The sequence below is a fragment of the Trichoderma aggressivum genome (assembly GCF_033847375.1).
Source record: "Trichoderma aggressivum f. europaeum strain CBS 100526 chromosome Unknown scaffold_025, whole genome shotgun sequence".
NCBI lineage: Eukaryota > Fungi > Ascomycota > Sordariomycetes > Hypocreales > Hypocreaceae > Trichoderma > Trichoderma aggressivum.
Window position 1 is genome coordinate 5,017 of NW_026946391.1, and position 20,010 is coordinate 25,026.

The window sequence follows — 20,010 nt, forward strand, 5'->3', positions numbered from 1 at the left end:
ATGCGACAGCCACAGTTTGCGCGAGGAGTATATCTCTAGTGGATTATTGCATTCCTCGAATAAGCAAATGTATGGATCGAGATCTTGTTTAACATGTTTCCTATTGTCGTTTTATATATGTTAATATATTGCCGGAAGAACCTAGCATGGTATCAAATTGGGGAAACCTTACACCCAGGCTGCAGTATTACTCATCTCACTGCATTGAAGAACCAAACAGCAGTAGGGGCATACAAATTCTTTACTTCCAGAAAGAACCCGGGGAGGTGGTGGGATGTTCATCTTTTCATGTTGTTTCAAGGGAGTAGAACTCGCCCTAGACAATCGAGACGGTGCAGGCTTACGATATGATGCCACATCTACCGTAGTCGCTATGTCCCGTGGTGGTATTGCTTTTCGTTCCTTCGTGGGTTGGGTGTCTGCCTGTGGCGGTTTTGGCTCTTGTAGGGTCTCGAGTAAGGGCTGTTGCTGAGATTCGTCTAGCATGCCTGCTGGTCTGGCTCCGTGTTCGACCTTCGGTATAACCCACCTCTCTTGACGAGATCTCCGGTATAAGATTCGCTTGTGGCGTATAACCATTGTCTCAACTAGTCGTCTTGTTAATTTATCATCAAGATCCGCACTGTTTTGTTTTATGAACTGTTGAAAAAGCTTCCTCAGCCCAGCCACCATCGCTTTAGTTAACTCTTCTGAGTCTTTTCCCTCGGAATCCTGTAAGTAAAAGTTTTCGGCTCGTTTATTCTGATTAGAAAAACTGGCCTTTCTGACCGAGTTAGAGAGTCTATTCAACCAGCCAATGCTCTCATGAATCGTTTGGAGCAACTTATCCGCATCCCAATGCATGAAGTCCGTTTTTGCAGAGTTTCGATGTGTAATTAGGCCGGCCGTTCGGACATTGTCTTTTCTTTCGTTTGAAGCCCCTTCTGTTTCCAGTTGTCTTGAGTTGATATCATCACGAACTGTGTGGAAAGAAAATCCATTAGCTGTGAATTTGTATCGATGGGGTCGAACTGTTGGGTTAACATACGCTGACCAAGTCTACGCTCGATTTTTTCAACTTGTTCAAGAAATAGCTCTTTGACGTCGGCGAAATCTCTTATTCGAAAATCTAACGACGTTTGAACGTCTGCGAACACCCCGATGTTGGAAGCCCACAGCTTGAAGCGCACAAGCTCGTCTTGGATCTCGTTCTTAGCTTGGCCATCATGGCTACCCTTTACATGTTGGACTGCATCGATGCATTCCGAGAAAAGACCGAGACATCGACTCGCGCACTCGCCAATGCTTGATGAATCAACCTCCATGGCAATGGGGGAGGTTTCGCGACGCCCACATGGAGAGGGAGGATGGTGAAATAGTTGTAAGAGTGAGGAGTGAGGCTGTAGTAACAAATTACTCCGCACAGCTGGAAGATAATATCGCGCAAGAAAGAATTTCCGATACGGCTAATGGTTACACACGCCGAAGATATGTATATATATTAATATACCCAGGTAGAGATCCGCGGCTACCTTTCCCCGCATCGTAAAAGGGGGATCAAGTTCTCTGAGGATCACCCGTTAGCCTCCGCAGCTTGGCCTATCGCTCTGATGGGAAATATTTTTAGTACAGCCACTTTGAGTGGCGCAGAGACTCGCGACATTTTGAAATTAATAATATCCGTCCTTCCGCTTGTTCGTAAGCTGGGCAAAAGTCTGATAGCCGAGATGAACAGGGAGGACATAAGATGCGACCACTTGAGCAACATCCGAGCTTCAGCTGATATCCTGGTTACCTCTCTTAAAAGGATACAGAATGATGGCGATGCCGAATCATTTGAGTCTCATATATACCAACTAGCTGATTGCCTCGAAGAGATTTTCAGTAGGCAGGTGATCAGAATCTCCAAGGTCGACGTATGTGCCTCGAGAAAAGGGTAGCTGACGAATGCCATCAAGTATCGCTAACAGATATTTTAGGTGTCCAAGTACCCTCGACTCTATGCAGTACAAAAGATTGCCTCCACATCAGATGATTGGAAATCAAATACGAGAGACTTTTTCGACGCTTGGACTTTGGAAGACTCAGCCTCCTGGAACAAATTGCGAGGTAACCTGGAGCGACTCACTGATGAGCTGCATCCATACGGAGGCAACCTAGACATGATTGATAGGCTCGATTATGCCAAGGCACCGCAAGAGCCAGGCAAAGAAACACACGACTTCATTAGTCGAGCCCTTGGTGCGGTCCTTTGCAGGTGCCATGTTAAGTCCGAGCGCGAGCTTATGTGGTTGCTCGGGTCATGTCAGAATGAGACTTTGATGCCCGAACTTGGGTGCCTGTGTATCTTGGCCTCTCGAGATGAAGCGTTTATGCAGTGGTATGAGTTACTGATGCATGAGCCATCAATGGACCAGTAAGTTTGCAGGGAGATTCTGAATGGTTCATCCTTTCTAATGTCACGATATAGACGAGTGGTCAAATCCACAACTGTGGGTTCAACACGAGGTGGAAGATATAGGAGGCCTGATATCTGCGCATCTGATTTATGTGTTTGCGATTTTCTGAATCAACATACCGAACCAGATTCCCTGCAGTTGCACATTGACCTCCGTGATGATGGGCTACATCCATCTGGTTTCTGTCCCGATATCTGCATATTTGAATCTAAATCTAAGCAAGGGCAAATTGATCTCAAGAAACTACTGTCATGCGAAGGTAAGCCATGGACTGAAGTTTACAGGTTGGAACTTCTTGTTGCTCTCGCATACGGTTTTCTTCATCTTTATACGTCGCCTTCTATAAGGTGGCAATGGAAGAGGGATAATATTTTTTTCTTGAGTTCACGGATAGGGAATTCCTTACAGCCGCTACTTAGGGCAACTCAGCTCCGACAGAGTGAGGAGACAATTGATCTTTCCCTTCAATTTCACAGTCACCCATCGATTCTCGAGCTCGGCGTTATTCTTCTAGAAATTCAGCTGGGAAAGAGGCTTCAAACCTTTTTTACGGATAACCGGGATCTCACGAGTCCAAACAAACTCTACTGTAGCGCTTGGAAAGTTTACCGGGATGAGGAGCTTAAAATCACGTCCCTTCCATGCCGTGATGCGATCAGGGCATGTCTATCGCCAGACATCTTTGAAGGTCAAAACGACGTTCACGAGGCGCGAACTCTACTGTTCGAAAAGGTTATTCGACCACTGGAGGAAGAGCTTTTGGAGAGTTTGCCACGGCCGGATCCCAACAATCTGGAAGGAAAAACAACACGTCGACCATTATCAGGAAAGACCTCAAAACGCGGGCCCACCTATAGTGGTAGCAACTTTCAATACCGAGAAATCAACTCAACGCCTCCATTCCAAGACGTCAAGGCCAGCCAAGCTCCCAGGGGACGTAACACAGATGTCAAATCTTCCGAAGCATTCTCCGACAAGAGAAGGAGCGAAGGTCGTGATACTATTCAGTGCGTGGGGTTTACCAGTATTCCAAATTGAGCTTTGTCCTGAGAATTTGCTGACTTGTGGCAGGGGAAAACGTGTCAAATGGGGAGATGAGCCCTCGGAAAGATCATCCAATAAATGTACATATCTTTCAGTACCACCATGATCGCACTCATTGATACAACGCTAACGGTTTCGACTAAATAGCCAAGGCGAATCCCCTCAACGGGAAGTGTGACAAGACAACAAACCCTATCACAATGCTCTCTGATGCAAGAGAACATGTCAGAGATAAGGGGTAAGATTACTCTTCGACTTTGGGGAAGTGATGGCTGTTGTCTGACATGGTGAGCGGCTGCAGAGCAATATCCGACTGGACAAAATGGTTCAAAAACTTCACGTCATTTCGCCGACAAATCCTTCCATATCCGGTAGATCCTAAAAACCAACAGCGAGTTCGGGTTACAGTAATTGACACTGGCATTGATGGGTCTCACCCTTTCATTATGTCAAAACGTTGGGTAAGCGTGGATGAGAACGCCTCTGAACCGCTCTTCTACGATTTCGCCGAATCAGATCCGGTCCGTGAAAAGCATGATCCCATCGACCAAGATGGCCACGGCACGTTCATTGCAGGTATTCTGCTTCAAATAGCGCCTGATATCGAGCTATCCGTTGCTAGAATTGGTGTGACTAGAGAGTCAATTCAGCATGACGCTCAAGTTGGGGACAAGATTTATCGGGTAAGACATTCCCAGCACTTTAAAGCTAAACAAATTCCCATCCATACTCATAGTTGTTTGTGATCTCAGGCTATTAAACACGCCATCCACATCTGGGAGACAGATATAATTTCCATGTCCTTCGGCAGTGAGGAAATATCATACAAGATTCGTGATGCCATCAACGAGGCCTTGAAGCGTAATATCATCCTCCTAGCCGCCGCCGGTAACTCGGGCAATTACGCATCTACCCCGTACCCAGCAAAAGAAGACGGCGTCTTCAAGATTTTTGCGGCCGATACGTCCGGATTCGCGGCCAAATTCAGCCCACCGGTCGACGACAGTAGTTCGCACAACAGCTACTTCATCTTAGGCTCCGGGGTAATGTCAACCTGGCCTCTAGGCTTACAAGAGCAAGCGCAGGCTGACGGCCTCGACGTATTCTGCCATAGCCCTGAGGATGAACATGATCACTCGAAACACAAATGTGATGTACGGGCCATCATGTCGGGAACATCGTTTGCCACACCGATCGCAGCCGCCCTAGTAGCTATCATTTATCAGTTCTACGACGCGAACGAGTCGGAAATCAAACTCAGAGAGGATAGTACTGGCAGTTTCAAATCACCTCAAGCTATTCGTGCTATTTTTTCCAAGATGAGTACACGTTCGGATCAGGCACCGTATAGCTTTCTTGTACCAGACAGGGGGAGAGACAGTTACTTCTGGTTCCGACGACAAGGGTATACAGGATTAAATAACGAGGGCCAAACGCCAATTGAATTCTTCTCGAAACGGCTTTCCGATATCCTTTATTCAGCTGAAATCTGAGTCAAAGCTGTGTTATTTGTGGAATTAAAGTGTTTGGCCAATAATATGGTCAGATGACGTATTGAGTTGATAACGAGAACACCCTATAGAAGACATTGTTTTTGCCTCGGCTATATTCGTGTTTATGATCGCTAAGGATATGTTGAATGACACTCGATCCGCCACTTTGCAAGTATACGATTAAACAAGATTCTTGACATCTACCTGAATGGCCAAGCAAGCGCTATTGTCCTGCTCGTCAAACGCCCGGAACCTTTTGTCCTTCTTAGGCAACGAGGCCCCGAAATCACCCCGCTCAAACGAGACGCTCTCGATCTCGAACATGGAATCTTCATCTTCTTCTTCCTCACTCACTCTCATATCAACTCCTCTATTGTTGGCTCCGTATAAATTACCACCCGCCTTATAATCGCCTATTCTGAACCGATTGCGCCATGTCACCCTAAGCTTGCGCAAACGGTACGCAAATATGTAGGCTGTCTCGGCTCTCGCTTCGTAAGCTGTCACTCCCGATCTCAGATTGCCGGCAGCGACACCAGCTTCAAGGGCGTTTTCAGGGTCGAGCGTCGCCCTAAGGTTGACAGCGAGGGTCGAAGTATCAGCTCCGTCGTAGGCGACCTTGCCCGGATTTTTAGCAATCTTCAGTCCCGTAATCATGTAGACCGTTTTTCCAAAGCGGCGATGCTGTTTGAGCCATTCCTCCACAGCTGGGACTTTGGCAGTCCGCTCAACATATGTGGGGTCCTCGCTTATTTCGAAGAACCGCGTCTCTAGAAGAGCCGCTTCCCAGCTCAGGGCCTCATGTTGGGACTGGCTACCTGACGCCTCGGCAGCCATTATGTTGACAACATGGCTAAAAATGCCAACTGAGCACTCTCCCGTCTTCACGTTGGTAGCACTCCATTCAAGGAGTGGCGATGTATGGGGTCGGAGGGGGCCTTCGAGGGGCAGAGGCTTGGCAAGTCGCTCGAAGGGTTTTCGGGGATCGGTGATGATCTGGCCAAGTTGGATGTAGTCATCCGGTTTGTAGATAGTTGTGGGCAGAATGAAGTAAGTCTTTGAGTATTCCATTTTGGTTAATCATTCGTAGGTTGCTAGGGAGGGAAAATCTCGGTCGTCAAGTAACAGCGTGGTCATATATAATGAATATGAATGCTTGTCACACCTTCAACCCCGCACCATGATTCCGTCATCTATTTAGGGCCACCGAAGCAGATCACAGCTGGACCTAATGTTGTCTTGTACCCTATGAGCCGTGCACTTATATGCATTACATGTCCGCTATTCACAACGCTGGATATGAGACCAGCTGTGCCCAGTGTCACCAATGAATAACCCTGTTTAAAACTGCCGCTTTTAGAGTGCAGTACTGCCTTTACGATAAGATTATGTTGGATTCACTGTCTGACGTTGGAGATCACATTATCGCCGTTTAAATAAACATCACTCCATTTGCTAACTAAATATCATACCTTTGCACCGGCACATCCACCCACACCAACGAATAATCCGATTCTATAACCCGTCAAATACGCGAGGTAGTGTCCTATTATGTCTGTAACGATATTATTACTACAGCTGTTGCTTTCACATACAATTGCTTTACTTACCACTATCAACGTCTTGGCAGGCATTAGACTTAACATTGTTTGTTTTGTTGAAATGAGGATATATAAGCCTCAACAGCCCTCTGGCTTTCGGCCTTTTTGCAATTCCAACCTGTTCGAAAAATATCTCTGTCGTCTTTGTTGTTTCTCCAGTATATCTCCGCATTCCTCCAATTCTCGGTCCATTCGATCCAGATGGTCCTTAGACAATCTGAGCTGCACCCATCGTGCAACAAGTTCGGCTTGCGCTTTGTCGTCTGATTTTCCGACAATACCCCAGTGAACATTAAGATCTTGAAGTCGAAGCTTAAGGGAGGTGTCATGGGAAAGTTGTTGGAACTCGATTCCGAGAATCAAAGAGCTAAGATGGGACAGAGCGCGGTTGATTACATCTCCGTCTAATCGAAGCGAGACTTGGCGTGCCTGCTGTATTAACGTTTCGAGTCTCACGCAATGGAACACCAGGTGATTGTAGAAAATCACTTCCTGCGAATCCATATCCATTTTTTGAGCGACTTCCGCCATTTGGCGGAATGTTTGTGAAGCGCTCTGGAGTACGTCAATGTCACTCCCGTCCTCGGGAGCCAACGGTGTGTCCATGTTGCCAATTATAGATGCAATGAAAATATAAAGTAAAGTCATCACTATGTATAGTATTAGGAATGACAAACAAAATGGTGGGAGTTTCAGAGCTGTTGATTTTGCAATGGGTTCTCCGCGCAAGGTTTGGCATGGCAAATAACAAATAAATCACACCGTCCCTTTGGAACTTCTGCGGTGAGAGATCGAGGCGGGGGTTAATTTCATGAATTAAGCGAAGCATAGCCGATAAATCGATAACAAGTACATCTTGGCCAATCACGAATAGCTACACGAACAAAGAGATTCTTTGTGCTAGGCTCGCCACATGATCAGTCTAGGTAGTACAATCCACGTGAGGAAAAGTCGGGTATAAATTCAATAGGCTGCTTTCTTCAACGAACAACAGTCAACTGTAGAAGATACGCTCTATTGAGTGATGATTGATCATCTCACAGCCATGACGGATACCGGCGTTGCCTCTGAGCAGAACAAGAGAACTGCTGCTGCTGCCGCCGCTCAGCGATGTCTGGATTCATTCAACGAATGTCTCCTACATGCATCGTCTATCCACGGTTGGCTTATCCACGATAGGTTGGAGGTCCAAGTTATGATATTTTCCACTTGGACTACTGATACTAGAGCTTTTGCTCCTGGGCAAGCGTCGATGGACCACCGGCTTCGATACGCCCCCGAGGTGCACAATAGGATCATAGACTTGTTAGAGGCATTGAACTGCCACATTCAGAAGCGTGAGTAAAAGTCTTGTCTGGGTTTCGGATATATCAAATCGAGACGTCCGGAATTGCATAAATCGAAACTGACACGCAAACATAGTCTTGAAAGTCCTTCGTGGGCAGCTACCGAGCGGAGAAACACACATCGCAAGCGTCCTCACCGAAGAGCTAGGCGTGTCTTCAGGTCATATTGCTGCCGAGGTCAGGCGTCTCAACAAATCGTCAAAGATGATTCGCAAGGCTAGCCAAGAATCCCAAAGCATTCACGCGAAAGCCGTTCAGATCACAGACGAAGAAGAAAATTATGCTGAGCCACCACAGCTTAGCCGTTTGAAACGCTATTTCGCCGAACGGTTTCCCAATGCTAGCGTCGCTCTTCAACAGGAACTCGCTGAAGCACTGATTTCCAAATCAGAGGAACTTCTACATTGGGAATCCCCATATGAACTCGCACCTACCCAGTTACAATACCGGGATCTCAAGGTCCCAACAACTCTACAGCCCGAGAAGTTCAAAATGGCCGCTTCGAGCTCATCCCCCGTTTCAGACACCATGATGGTAGCGTTCGACAACCATGAAGCTCTTCTTTCTCCAACAGCGCCCAGGCCCAAAACCAAGAGAAGTTTCGCGCAGTTTGAGTCAGAGCAGCTGGAGGTTCGTCGAGCTTTGCTCAGAAAGGTTTATGAGTCATCCTCGGCTACTAATCCAAAAATCTACCTTGACGTTGAAATGAGAGATGCACAAGATAGCTCTTCCTCAAAGGAGCAGCTCAGTCACATTCTCAAGTCAGACGTTCCGGCCACTTGTGAGAATTACATGAACCATATGCGAGACGCTCACGAGACAAACCCTGACGGCAAAGAAGTCGACGTCTTGGCCAATAGCTTCCAGGAGTTGTTTCTACCGCGCCCACCATGTGATCAAAACGAGCCGCAAATCAGTAGCTGTTTGAAGGATCCCATAGCTCGCTACTCGAAATCACCGGCCAGCGGGTCACTTCCAAGGGACTACGACAACATTTCAGGTGACGTTGCAAGTGATAAATATAGCCCCAACAACTTGCAGCGGCGAAACAGAAGCACTATCAATGGTTTGGACAATGAGAGCATTCCCAAATCCCCGCATGTTACGAATGAAGACCTGGATGATGTAGCTGTGCCAGACACTTTAGCAAACAGCGACGGGAAAGGGTTAGCGGATGAATTTCTCAAGAGGGATAAAACCCATAGTGATCCCGTTTGCCATTCAGGCCATGTCATGATTGACAAGGCAGAGGTAATCTCTCCAGAATTGAGTGACGAACAAATCGGCCAAAAAGTAAAAACACAGCCTGAACACGGGATCAACTCTAGCTTTGACATGGATTCTAACGACATGGAGATGGAGGACGTCTAACGGTAATAGGCTCTCGCTCCGTAAGAGGAGAGTGATGGAGTCGCTGCCACATCGAATGAAGAAGACGTGGCTGCAAACCAGCCGCAATGCTGGGAGTGTCAACGCCGCGGTACGCTCTGTGGCGGCAAAACTCCCGTCTACGATAACTGCACCGTCTCTGGCCTAGTTGCAAAAAGACAAAGCTTTTTTTTTACCATGTTCCAAGCATCCCTTAGTGACGCCGCCATTGCTTCACAACCAACAACACATAAACCTCGGCATTTTTGGCGGCTGTGCTACAGGTGCTTTAGGAGTAGTCCAGGAAAGCAAGTACATTAACTGTTTAGCTTTAGTTTCAAAAGATAAAGTTATCCAGGTTCTGACCGAGGTCGATGGCTTCCGCGTAATCCCTCAAATTCGTGAAGGTTATGTAGCATTATTCTGGTCCGACCATGTTGACGAACGCGATCATGTCCTCATGGAAACCTTTTCCAAAAAGTCTCTCCATTAATTCTTACTCTTGTTGCTACTCTTGCTTATATAAAAAGCTAATGAGGGAACCTGCTTAGGAGCTACGCATGTGATGGACGACGTGGCCTGCAACTCCAACATAATAATGAGCTGCAACTTTGGCCAAGGCACTTTGGTGTTTCTCGAGCCTTTTCTGCTTTTTGGGGGCAACCTTCATGTAGCCGGCAATCGAGTCAAGTTGCATGGCTTGGTGAAGAAGACAGGGATGAAGAGAGCAGCTAACTTCAACCATGCTTCAGGTAGCTGAACGGAGTGATTCAGAGAAAGTTCAATAGTCTCGGCTTGTGACAATGGAAGCTTAACTACCCCGTCAGACTCAATTACTCGCTCGTATTAAGTGTCTCGAAGAATCTCGTTGGTCTGCCAACTGGCTCGCCTCACGTGATCTTATGTCGGACAAAGGCCGTTTGTTCAACTGGTTAGCCTTTGTGGTAAACGGAGGAGGTTGGCCTTTGACAAACTTCCATCACCTCTCTCTAGGAAACTGTCACGACGAATGAAGACGTCGATAAGACACATACGTCAGCCACAGGTCCGGATCCAAAACTTGTCCGATCTGCACCTCGAGATAGGCCAGCAGTATACATCATATACCTTGCCGGTGACTGCACCATTTCTTCTACTGGCTGGCGACGTCGGGAGACTGATTGACGACGGCAACTACGTAGCGTTCCTCGAAACGCAAGCCTCTCGATATAAAAAAGTGTTTCTGGTATTGGGAAACCACGAGTTCTACGAACTAGACTATGATTCGGGAATGGGCATGGCGCAGCGCCTCTCAGAAGAGCCGTCTCTCCAAGATTCCGTTGTACTCTTGAACAAGTCTCGTTGGATGACCCAGATTCCAATCTCACAATTTTGAGCTGCACGCTTTGGTCAGCTATACCTGAAGAAGCTGCCACTATGGTTGAAACAAAAATCAACGATTTTAAAAAGATCATCGGATGGACCGCGCAGAAACATAATCAGATTCACACGAGGAAGCTGAGTGGCTTCGTGAAGCAGCACAAGACCAAGATAATTCCAGAAAATTTGTCATCGCGACGCATCATGCACCGTGTTTACAAAGCACGTCCAAGCCAGCGGATACTAATAACCCATGGACACCTGCGTTTGCGACCCATCTCGTAACCAAGGAAAACTGGGGGAACGTCACCTGCTGGATCTTCAGCCATACACACTATTCTACAGACTTTCCGGCACAAAGGTATTAGGCTGGTGGCAAACCAGCGGGGACATGTGTTCCCAAATGCAAATGTGAAGAGCAAGACGAAACAAAATCCGCATGTATTTGATCCCGCTATGGCTTTCAAGTTGTAGAAGCAACATTGAATTGTCTTCTTCTTATAAGCACGAGTTCAACATTCATTGGATTTTGTCAAACCAAGTAGAGCCGGGGTGATTATAAATGTTGTTTACCAACAATAGAATAATTCCATACAACTCCCAAACAAAGTACCGCAACATATCCGCAAAAGCCCGCTCTCCATCGTAGCCATTCGGTGATCAGCGGGCAATACGCCCAGCTCATATACGAGTACAAGGCTCGGTCGGTGTGTTTCTCAATTTGGGCAATGGTGGACCATTTTTCCGCAACTACCGGCATGGCGTAATAATCACTAATACGCTCCTCGATATGGCAACGATTCGGGTACGGAACTTGCCGCCCCTTGGCTTAGACAAGTGTCAAGTCGCATCAGACATAAATACTTTGCCAGAGTCGCTGGTTTTTGTTGATTCATTCAATATTTCTACTCAGTTGGCCAATTCAGCTGATAGGCTACAGTGCGACTCAGTCACCATGTCTCCCCATATCCCCATTGCCCTTGGCCACCACATCCAGGCCTACGCATACTGGGACTCTCCCGTGCCAGCCGTCTTCGCCGGACAAAACTTTACAGATCCCGTCGTCTTCAACCCTACTACATTCACCTTGATCACTACACAGAACGAAGCGGTGCTCGTTGATGCTCCTTCAGTCAGGTCTCGAGTCGAGCCAGTTGCGACTTGGATTGCCGAAATACTCGAACACCGAAAGCTGAGCACCATTTACATCACTCACGGCCATGGCGATCACTTTTTCGCCGCCGAAGCTATCCAGGAGCACTTTCCAGATGCCTCCATCCGCGCAACTCAGGGCACTTATGAGCACATGCTAGAACAGCTTGCTCCAAGATTTTGGGACGGCTTGTGGCTTCCTACGTTCCCTGAGCTGGCAGAAAGCCCGAAGCCCAACCCCAAAGTCCACGTCCTCCCAGAAGGTCAAGATCACTTTACGATAGACGGCCACGAGTTCCGCGCTGTTGAGGTGGTTGGTGGTGATACTGCCTCGTCAACCGTTCTTCATGTACCCTCTCTGGAGCTGGTTGTTGGAGGAGACGTTGTTTACGGAAATATTTACCAATTCCTCGCTGAAAACACAACGCCTGAGCTCCGTCAGAAATGGATAGACGCCATTGACCAGATTGCGAAGCTTCATCCCAAGGTTGTCGTGCCATCTCACCGTCAATCCACAGACGACTTTGGGGTAGAGCACTTGAAAGCTACCCAGGATTACATTCGCACGTGGTCAAAGCTCAATGCAAAGACCAAGACTTGGCAGGAGTTGGAGGCGGCTGTCCACAAGGCATACCCCGAGAGATATGGAAACTTTATTCTTCGTTATTCGGAGCTGGTGACCAAGGGAGACTTGCAGCTGCCGTAAGGTCGTGATGCAGTACAGTTCTCAATCCATTCGTACTCGGTCAAAATGGGATGACGGTGCTAGGATTTGGTAAAAAAACATGGGAGTGAGACAAGAATCTGTGACGACGTTTGTTGATATGGGACAAGGGATACAGGTGTCAAGATTGAGTCTTACTAACAAAACATGGCGGGTTAAATACATTCTCGATATCAGGACGAGAGTAGTTGTTACACTAGAATATAATCCTGTTTCAATGTTTTACACGTCATGAAGAAATTGAGTCGCGCCGTTGAGAGCCAACGGGCTCAACCAATCTTGGACAACCCAAACTCAATCCCAAACTCTATATCAACATCACATCCATGTTTTAGTGTGCATCTACAGGCAGCGCAAGCTTCATTACTAATGATAATGGATTGATTTAATTTGCTAGCTAAGAATAACATCCACTGTGCTATTTGAGTAAGCACGTAAGCGGAGAGTGTGGATGAGATTCACATAAGGCCACATCGCGATAAGCATGCTTCGGGGAAGGTAATTCTTTTCTGAACCTTTCATAAACTGTGCTTAAATCTTTTCGGAATATCCTCTTTACGTCAAGCTATTCACTACTGCCGAGATCCGCATATTCAATAGGAGGGGTAGCTTCCAAGCGCAACTACAAAGAGAGCATCCACTCAATTCAGCCCAAGGCGACAACTCAACAACTCAACATAGAAAATACTCCAATTTGACTCCCTGCTGTCTGCCAATAGAGCCACCATGACCACTGTCAGCCCCCTCTCCAGCAAAGAGTCCTTCGCCGCCGCCCTCGAAGCAGCCTTCAACAGTCCCGATGCTTCACTCGAAGAAATGATCCTCAACATCTACGTCAAAGAAGCTGTCGTCACCGTAAACATGAAGCGGATGACATGGGACGAGTTCATCCCGTACATCAAAGCCATCCGCGCCAGGACGACGTCTGTCGATATCAAATCACATTACCTTTTGCGGGACGGAAACCTGTTTTCCGAGAGACACTCTGCGTATGGCCACGGAAAAGATGGGACGGAGACGAATGCGGAGGCGATGCTTATGGGCGAGGTGAATGAAGACGGCAAAGTGATTTGGCTGGAGGAGATTGCCATTCTCAATTCAGATGCGGGCTCGGCTGCGTCTAAATCTACGTAATTGCTGGAGGAGAATACGCCTCGTGATGTGCTAGACAGGTCAAGAAGAGTGTTGTGCAGGACTGCTGAGAGTCGAGGTATAAATTTGTTACCAAATACCATCTGCAACTGAAATCACCAACAGTCTGTATATATTTGCTGACCAGAATTCCTCGTTAAACTATCGGCCCCTTTTTGAAGTAACGGTAAAGCCAGTAGATGGTTTGTGCGCTTCGATGAACCAGATATGCGAGTCATGAGATCAGATTTACGCACCGCCATGGCCTAGTTTTCCGAGATAAGCACCGGGTCCCTTGCATTCCCAGCAGATCTAAATATCCGAAAGAAGCCAGTCTTTCAACACCCGACGCTTTTACTACATTTCGACAACAACTTCGTACACCTAGCCTGTTCTGTACACGGTGGGGTGGTAATGCCCCGCGATCCGAGGTTATTTGGCAAATCCCGCCGCTGGGCTTTCAATGACATGATCACTATTCACATGTTAATGATTTCCCTCTGGATCGTGGGTAAATCAGGTCTGCCAAGCTCCAACAACCCAGGTAGTTGTCATGATCGCCTTGATTGGGAAACCGATACTACTCAAGTGAAGAGCATTGCAAACTACCACCCAAGTCAACTCAGCTTGGAAATGAGCTCTTTTATAACAAAACATGAGGACTAGTCGTTTCCAAGAGCTTTACTCAAATAGACTAGTCTTTGGCAACAATTGTGACACGTTACGTTGTATGATCGCCCCTAGCAGAGACGAAATCCCGAACGGGGCCGCTGTCACTTAATACCGATCTACATCGACAGCCACAACAGCGCGCGTCTTTTCTCCCGACTATCCTCAGCGATAGTTCCTTGTTCTATCCAAGTGTCTATATGATCTGATTCTCAACAGCGAGTGGCTGTCGTCCTTACGGAGCTTCCTGTTTCACCTTGGTAACCAGTCAGCTCTAGCGGGCGAACCCGACAAAACATTTACTCCACATACAATGGCAACCCGCTCACTGTGTCTAATTCCTGATGGTAAGCTGCCTGTTTGGATCATTGTTTAGTTATTCTGACCGCTACTGTGTGATGGTACGATACAGAAACCTCGGTTGAAGTACGGCCCTGGTGGCGTGCATAAGAAGACAAATAAAGTATGGCATGAAACGGAAGTCGTTCTACGTTTAGTCGATTGTATCAATATGCTGAATCAATTGAATCAGTAATTCCGAAACCTCCAATCTAGCGAGACAGCGTTCCTAAATACTAAACACTCAACTCTTTTAACAGCCCCCGTCGGAAGTGGCGTTATAAGCTTAACCATGCAACAATCGCTCAAACCCTCTTCATCCGACGGAAAAGCTCACCAAAACCACTCCCACCGGCACCCTACATCCGATTACTACTTATAAACGACATGGTACACGCATATGATTGCCCCCAGGATAGGCATCCACCATTGTCCCTTTCGAGACATACAAGTAGCGTAAGAAAAGTAATGCCGACATCCACCGAGAACGAACTTGGTCGAATGCGTGTAGTTTTCCCCGAGCATTTGCATCTTGTTCCTCCCCCCCTTGGTTCGATTTACAGGGGTTATCCGTGTGGTTGCATCGGGCCTCTTCTTCTCTCGCATCGTTGGTGCCGCGCTATCCTGACGACGCCAAACAACGGCGCTCACCGGCACTTTTAAGCATCAGATTACTCACAACGATATACTCTGGACGAGGAGAACCACGATGCCAATGGAGATATTTAAGACCCGCCCCCAGACGCAAATGCCGAAGCTGGAGCCGCGAGTATCTGCCGGTTCTTTACTTGTGTGTTAAGAAAAGGACTGTTTCGTGTCAAGTTTTATAAACAAACTGTTCTTGCAATGCGTGCTACTTTGTCTGGATTGTTGCTGGCTGCTGCGGCCTCAACAGCAGTTGCCCACGGCCACGAGGGTCACGCAAAGGTTCATCAAGAGTATGCTAGAGCAGCGGCAGTTGATACTTCGACGTTGAAGGGCAAGTGGCTGTACGGTTATCAGGGCTGGTTCCGCAAGCCAGCATCCGGTGTAAACAGCCATTGGTCTGCCCAGGGTGGAACTCCAGGACCCGGCAATGGTACGATTGACTTGTATCTTATACAATTCTTGAATCAGGGGTTGTTCAGGTTGAAGAATCATTACTTACATGATTGACTATAGTCGAATTCGAGTTTGTGCCCGATGTCAGCCAGTATCCGGCCAACTGCCTGTTCACGTCAACTCTGACAGCACCCAACGGCCAACCCGTGCAACTCTACGACAACACTTGCCAAGGAGTCGTCGACTTACATTTCAAGTGGATGCAGCAGTACGGAATCGACGGAATCATTGTACAGCGATTCCTCAGTCATCTCACCGATGCCTCTTTCATCACAGTCAGTCATCGCCCCCAAATCTATAGACAAGAGACTCCAGCAACAACCAACACATTGACCAACTCCCAGATCCTCAACCAAGTCGAAGCCGCCGCCGTCAAATACGGCCGAGGCTTCATCGTCGAATACGACGCCTCAGGCGGAAACTCGGCCACCGGCAGCGTCGCCGCGCAGATCCTCGCCGACTACAACGCCAAGATCAAGCCCTACACAACCTCGCCCGCCTACATCCACCACAACGGCAAGCCCGCCGTCATGGTGTTTGGCGTGGGCTTCCCCACCGTCGCCATCAACGTCACCGACGGCGCAAACATTGCCACGCAGCTCAAGAACGCCGGTGCCTATGTTGGATATGGCGTGCCGGGCAACTTTGGCACGGATGTCAGGGCAAACACGGGCTTTGCGGCGGCGTACAAGGCGGCCAACTTGATCAGCCCTTGGACTGTGGGCGGCTACAGCAACGGCGGTTACTTGAAGGGATACCACACGACGACTCAGATTCCGGATTCTCAGTAAGTCTTGTCTCCTTCTCTCAGCTCTCTTCTATTGTTTCCCCCGATGTCTTCCTCTCTTGTCCTCGCCCTCCATGACCAAACACTAACTCAACCCTCCTCCTTAGAACCCTCCAATCCCTCGGCATCGATCACGCCCCCCTCATCTGGCCCGGCACCTCGGCCTACCACCTCAACGGCGTCAACACGCCCGCCAACTTCGACTACTTCCCCCGTTTCAACGGCTCCTTTTACTCGATGCAGGCCGACGCAATCACTTCCCTCGCGGCCAAGCCGCTGTTTGCATTCAACGCCATGTTTGACGAAGTCAACGAAGGTGAGCCCCATCATATGCAGCATCTCCATGCCTACATCTTCAACCAACTCACTCACAATGTGTGTCACCCAATAGGTACCCAAAGCCTGCCGTGCTTAAAGACCAACCAGCTCCCCACCAACGAAAAGTTTGTGGGCTACGACAACACTTTTACCGACACTGCGTTTTACCTCGAGCTCGGTGGCCAAAAGGCCGCTGCGTTTGCGGCTGCAGTCAAATAAACGACATGTGGAATGTGTACATGTATATACATTAGTACCCAAAGACTCAATCAATGTGTAATGAATGATTCAACGTCCAAAAAGTAAAAATAGTCAATCCTATTCTCAAACATCCGCCCTCATTGATAAAGATGAACCACGCATCTCCATCCAAACCATTACAGTAAAAAACACATTACAAGAATAATCCAGCGTAAAATAAAAAGTAGAAAGAAAAAATCGCTAGTGCTTATTCAAAATCGTTGTTGCTCTAATAAAGAGAGATCTTTACACAAGACAGGTATATGTTATATATAATCACAAAAAGAAAAAAAAAGGGACATAAAAAATAGTAATAAGAGCGTTACACAGACTCCTCTTACTGACGCCCATCATCAGCGCCGTTCCCCAAGAGTCACCTGCGCTCTACCGTCTCCGCGGGAAGTTCATAACTATAATTCGTCTGCGGCAACTCATAAATCGTCGGCGGCTGCTCCATCTCCACCAGCGGCGACGCCATGGCCGTGTTCATGTTGGCCGGGTGCATGCTCATGTCGGGCGACGCCTTCTTCACCGCGTCGGGCGAGTCGTACGGCGTCTGCGGGGTGTATGCCGGTGCTACGCTTCCGTCAGCCATGTAATACAAAGCCTGCTCGCTGGGAGAGTGGTATTGACCCAAGTTGATGGGCGGCTGCTCCTTGTCCGCCTCGGCCGCGCTGGCGGCCGCTCGCTGCTTCCGCCGCCGGAGGAAGAAGAAGAGGCCCAGCAAGCCGACGCCGATGGCTCCGACGCTGACGCCGATGCCGATGCCGGCCTTGGCTCCCCCGGAAAGTCCGGAGCCGGCCCCCTGGCTGTTGTTGTCGTCGTCGTCGTCTCCGGATCCGGAACCGTCGCCGTCGCCGTCCGAACCGCCTCCCGAAGAACGGGTCGAGGTGGGCAGCACCGTGTGGTTGCCCCACGAGCCGTCGGAGCCCCGGTACGCCTGGACGAGGCTGCTGTTGGAGACGTAGTACACCCAAGCCTCGCTGGTGGCCTGGTTGTAGGTGACGGCCAGCTCGGCGTTTGCGTCGTCAGCCAGGGGCCACGCCGACCTGCTCTGGTTGGGCATGTTTTGCCAGATGAAGTTGATGCTGGCCACCTCGTAGAGCCTCCTGTCGCTGCCAATGTAAAAGGCAGTGCGCGTGTTGGACTTGTCGACGGCGGAGCCCATGCCTCCGGGCTTGCCGTTCCAGGCGGGGAGGGAGAACTTGGGCTTCACATCGGGGTCAATGTCGATCTTGGAGGGCGCCGTCTTGTTTGTGGGAGCATTGTCGATTGCCTCTGGGAACGCAGCTACAAGGGGGAGTCAGCGTGGGGAGCCAGGACAAACGCATTGTTTGTGCAAAGATTGAAGCATGCAAGACAATGAAACGAAACAACTGAATGAAACAGGCAAGACAAGACAAGAAAAGAAAAGACATACAAATGTGCCAAGTGCCGTCCGTGTTGTACCGCGACACCTCGATATCCTTGTCGTTCTTGGGAAAGATGACGGAAATGTTATACGTGTTGGAATGCAGCGACGTCAAAGCCTGGCCCAACGTGGGATCCTGCGACACCGCGCCGTAGTAGAGCCAGTCCGTGTCCGTCGTGTACGACAGCTGATGCACCTGGCTGTCCTTGTCGTGATAGTAGACTCGGTATCCCGCAGTGCTCCCCAGCAGCTCGACCGACAGGCCCGTGTTGGGGTGGATGTCTGTGACGTTGGCCCTGTCCGAGATGATGTACTCGCCCGACTGGATCAAGGTGCCGGACTCGGGGTTGCAGTTGTAGAAGCCGTTGATGAGTTTGCCAGAGTCCGAGTGCCAGAAGATGGAGGCCTTTTTGTTTTGGGTCACAACGATTAGCAAATATCCCCCGACTTGTCTGTCAGACCATCAACCGTATGCAGATCCTACTATCAAGGGCCCGAATATATTTGATAATGTCTTTCCCCCCACCACCACCACCACAAGAAGAAGAAGAAGAAGACATGAACGGTATTTACTCACCACCACCTTTGACGAATCCCACCAGCCCGTGGCCGCCATGCTGCCGCCCTTCTTGGGCTGGTTCTCCGTCTTCAGCACAAGCGGGTTCGCCGTGGGAAACAGCGGCGCCCCGTCAATGTTGGCGTTGCAGTTGTTGACCCAGATGTCGCCCGTCTTGGGGTCCTGCGTGCCAATCTGCACGCCCTTGTTGGGGCCCGGGTAAAAGGCGTACATGGACGTGCCGCTGGCCGTGCCGACGAGGCTGCTGGCCGCCAGCACGGCCACGCTCCAGCTCCGTGCCATGTTCATTGATTATGATTATGGTTGATGTGGTGAGGTGAGGTCGATGCGTCAACGGTAGCTCTCAAGCTCAAGCCAACGGAACCGCTTAGCTCAGCGTTCCCGCTCTCTCCGCTCAACAAGCAAGCAGAAAAGAGGAGAAGGAAAGCGGATGGATTACCCAAGAGGAATAAAAACGAGTGAATCGAAGAAGAAAGAAAATGGAGAAGGGGGGAAGAAAAGAAGGAGGGGGAGAGGAGGAGGAGGCGCAAGAGAAGAGGCAGCAAGAGAGAAGAAGAAGACAGAAAAAAACGCCCGTCAGATCCCCCGAAGAAAGAGAGCGGTGCCACTAAACTGGGGCAAGCATCAGCATCAGCATCAGCATCACAAGGGAAAAGACAGAGAGAACAAAAGGTGGGAGGCGAGCTCGGCTAAAGAGAAAACCGCCATCTATTAATAATGACTGGGGCATGCATCTTATACCCCAAAGCATACAAAAATAAAATAAAAATCACTGGCGTTGCCCGTTTCCTGGCGCGGAGACGCCCCAAGGCCAACCCGTTCCCCGTCAGCCCTGTACTCTACTGCATGTTCAACGGTTTGACGAGGATGCTTGCAGCAGCGAACAGACAGGCCGGGCTGGGCTGTGAATAT

At 48.9% G+C, this 20,010-nt stretch overlaps 7 protein-coding genes across 7 annotated transcripts; 5 read left to right on the top strand and 2 right to left on the bottom strand.

Moving 5' to 3' along the window:
- Positions 1-1,706: 1,706 nt before the first annotated feature.
- On the top strand, positions 1,707-4,975 carry Triagg1_6324 (uncharacterized protein; the record flags this gene model as incomplete). Its single annotated transcript, XM_062900936.1, has 8 exons — positions 1,707-1,895; positions 1,959-2,395; positions 2,450-2,471; positions 2,868-3,445; positions 3,510-3,562; positions 3,630-3,720; positions 3,784-4,165; positions 4,235-4,975. The coding sequence occupies 8 exons, from the start codon at positions 1,707-1,709 to the stop codon at positions 4,973-4,975; spliced, it is 2,493 nt and encodes an 830-aa protein (XP_062754577.1).
- A 180-nt stretch (positions 4,976-5,155) lies between these two features.
- Triagg1_6325 (uncharacterized protein) lies at positions 5,156-6,046 on the bottom strand (the record flags this gene model as incomplete). Its single annotated transcript, XM_062900937.1, has 1 exon — positions 5,156-6,046. One exon carries the CDS (start codon positions 6,044-6,046, stop codon positions 5,156-5,158), a length of 891 nt encoding a protein of 296 aa, XP_062754578.1.
- Positions 6,047-7,621: 1,575 nt separating this feature from the next.
- On the top strand, positions 7,622-9,293 carry Triagg1_6326 (uncharacterized protein; the record flags this gene model as incomplete). Its single annotated transcript, XM_062900938.1, has 2 exons — positions 7,622-7,913; positions 7,999-9,293. 2 exons carry the CDS (start codon positions 7,622-7,624, stop codon positions 9,291-9,293), a joined length of 1,587 nt encoding a protein of 528 aa, XP_062754579.1.
- Positions 9,294-11,604: 2,311 nt separating this feature from the next.
- On the top strand, positions 11,605-12,507 carry Triagg1_6327 (uncharacterized protein; the record flags this gene model as incomplete). Its single annotated transcript, XM_062900939.1, has 1 exon — positions 11,605-12,507. The coding sequence occupies one exon, from the start codon at positions 11,605-11,607 to the stop codon at positions 12,505-12,507; it is 903 nt and encodes a 300-aa protein (XP_062754580.1).
- Positions 12,508-13,251: 744 nt separating this feature from the next.
- On the top strand, positions 13,252-13,659 carry Triagg1_6328 (uncharacterized protein; the record flags this gene model as incomplete). The annotated part of the gene is made up of 1 exon (XM_062900941.1): positions 13,252-13,659. One exon carries the CDS (start codon positions 13,252-13,254, stop codon positions 13,657-13,659), a length of 408 nt encoding a protein of 135 aa, XP_062754581.1.
- Positions 13,660-15,510: 1,851 nt separating this feature from the next.
- On the top strand, positions 15,511-17,089 carry Triagg1_6329 (uncharacterized protein; the record flags this gene model as incomplete). Its single annotated transcript, XM_062900942.1, has 4 exons — positions 15,511-15,742; positions 15,826-16,552; positions 16,660-16,927; positions 16,979-17,089. The coding sequence occupies 4 exons, from the start codon at positions 15,511-15,513 to the stop codon at positions 17,087-17,089; spliced, it is 1,338 nt and encodes a 445-aa protein (XP_062754582.1).
- A 394-nt stretch (positions 17,090-17,483) lies between these two features.
- Positions 17,484-19,386, bottom strand: Triagg1_6330 (uncharacterized protein; the record flags this gene model as incomplete). The annotated part of the gene is made up of 3 exons (XM_062900943.1): positions 17,484-18,400; positions 18,531-18,927; positions 19,099-19,386. The coding sequence occupies 3 exons, from the start codon at positions 19,384-19,386 to the stop codon at positions 17,484-17,486; spliced, it is 1,602 nt and encodes a 533-aa protein (XP_062754583.1).
- Positions 19,387-20,010: the final 624 nt, after the last annotated feature.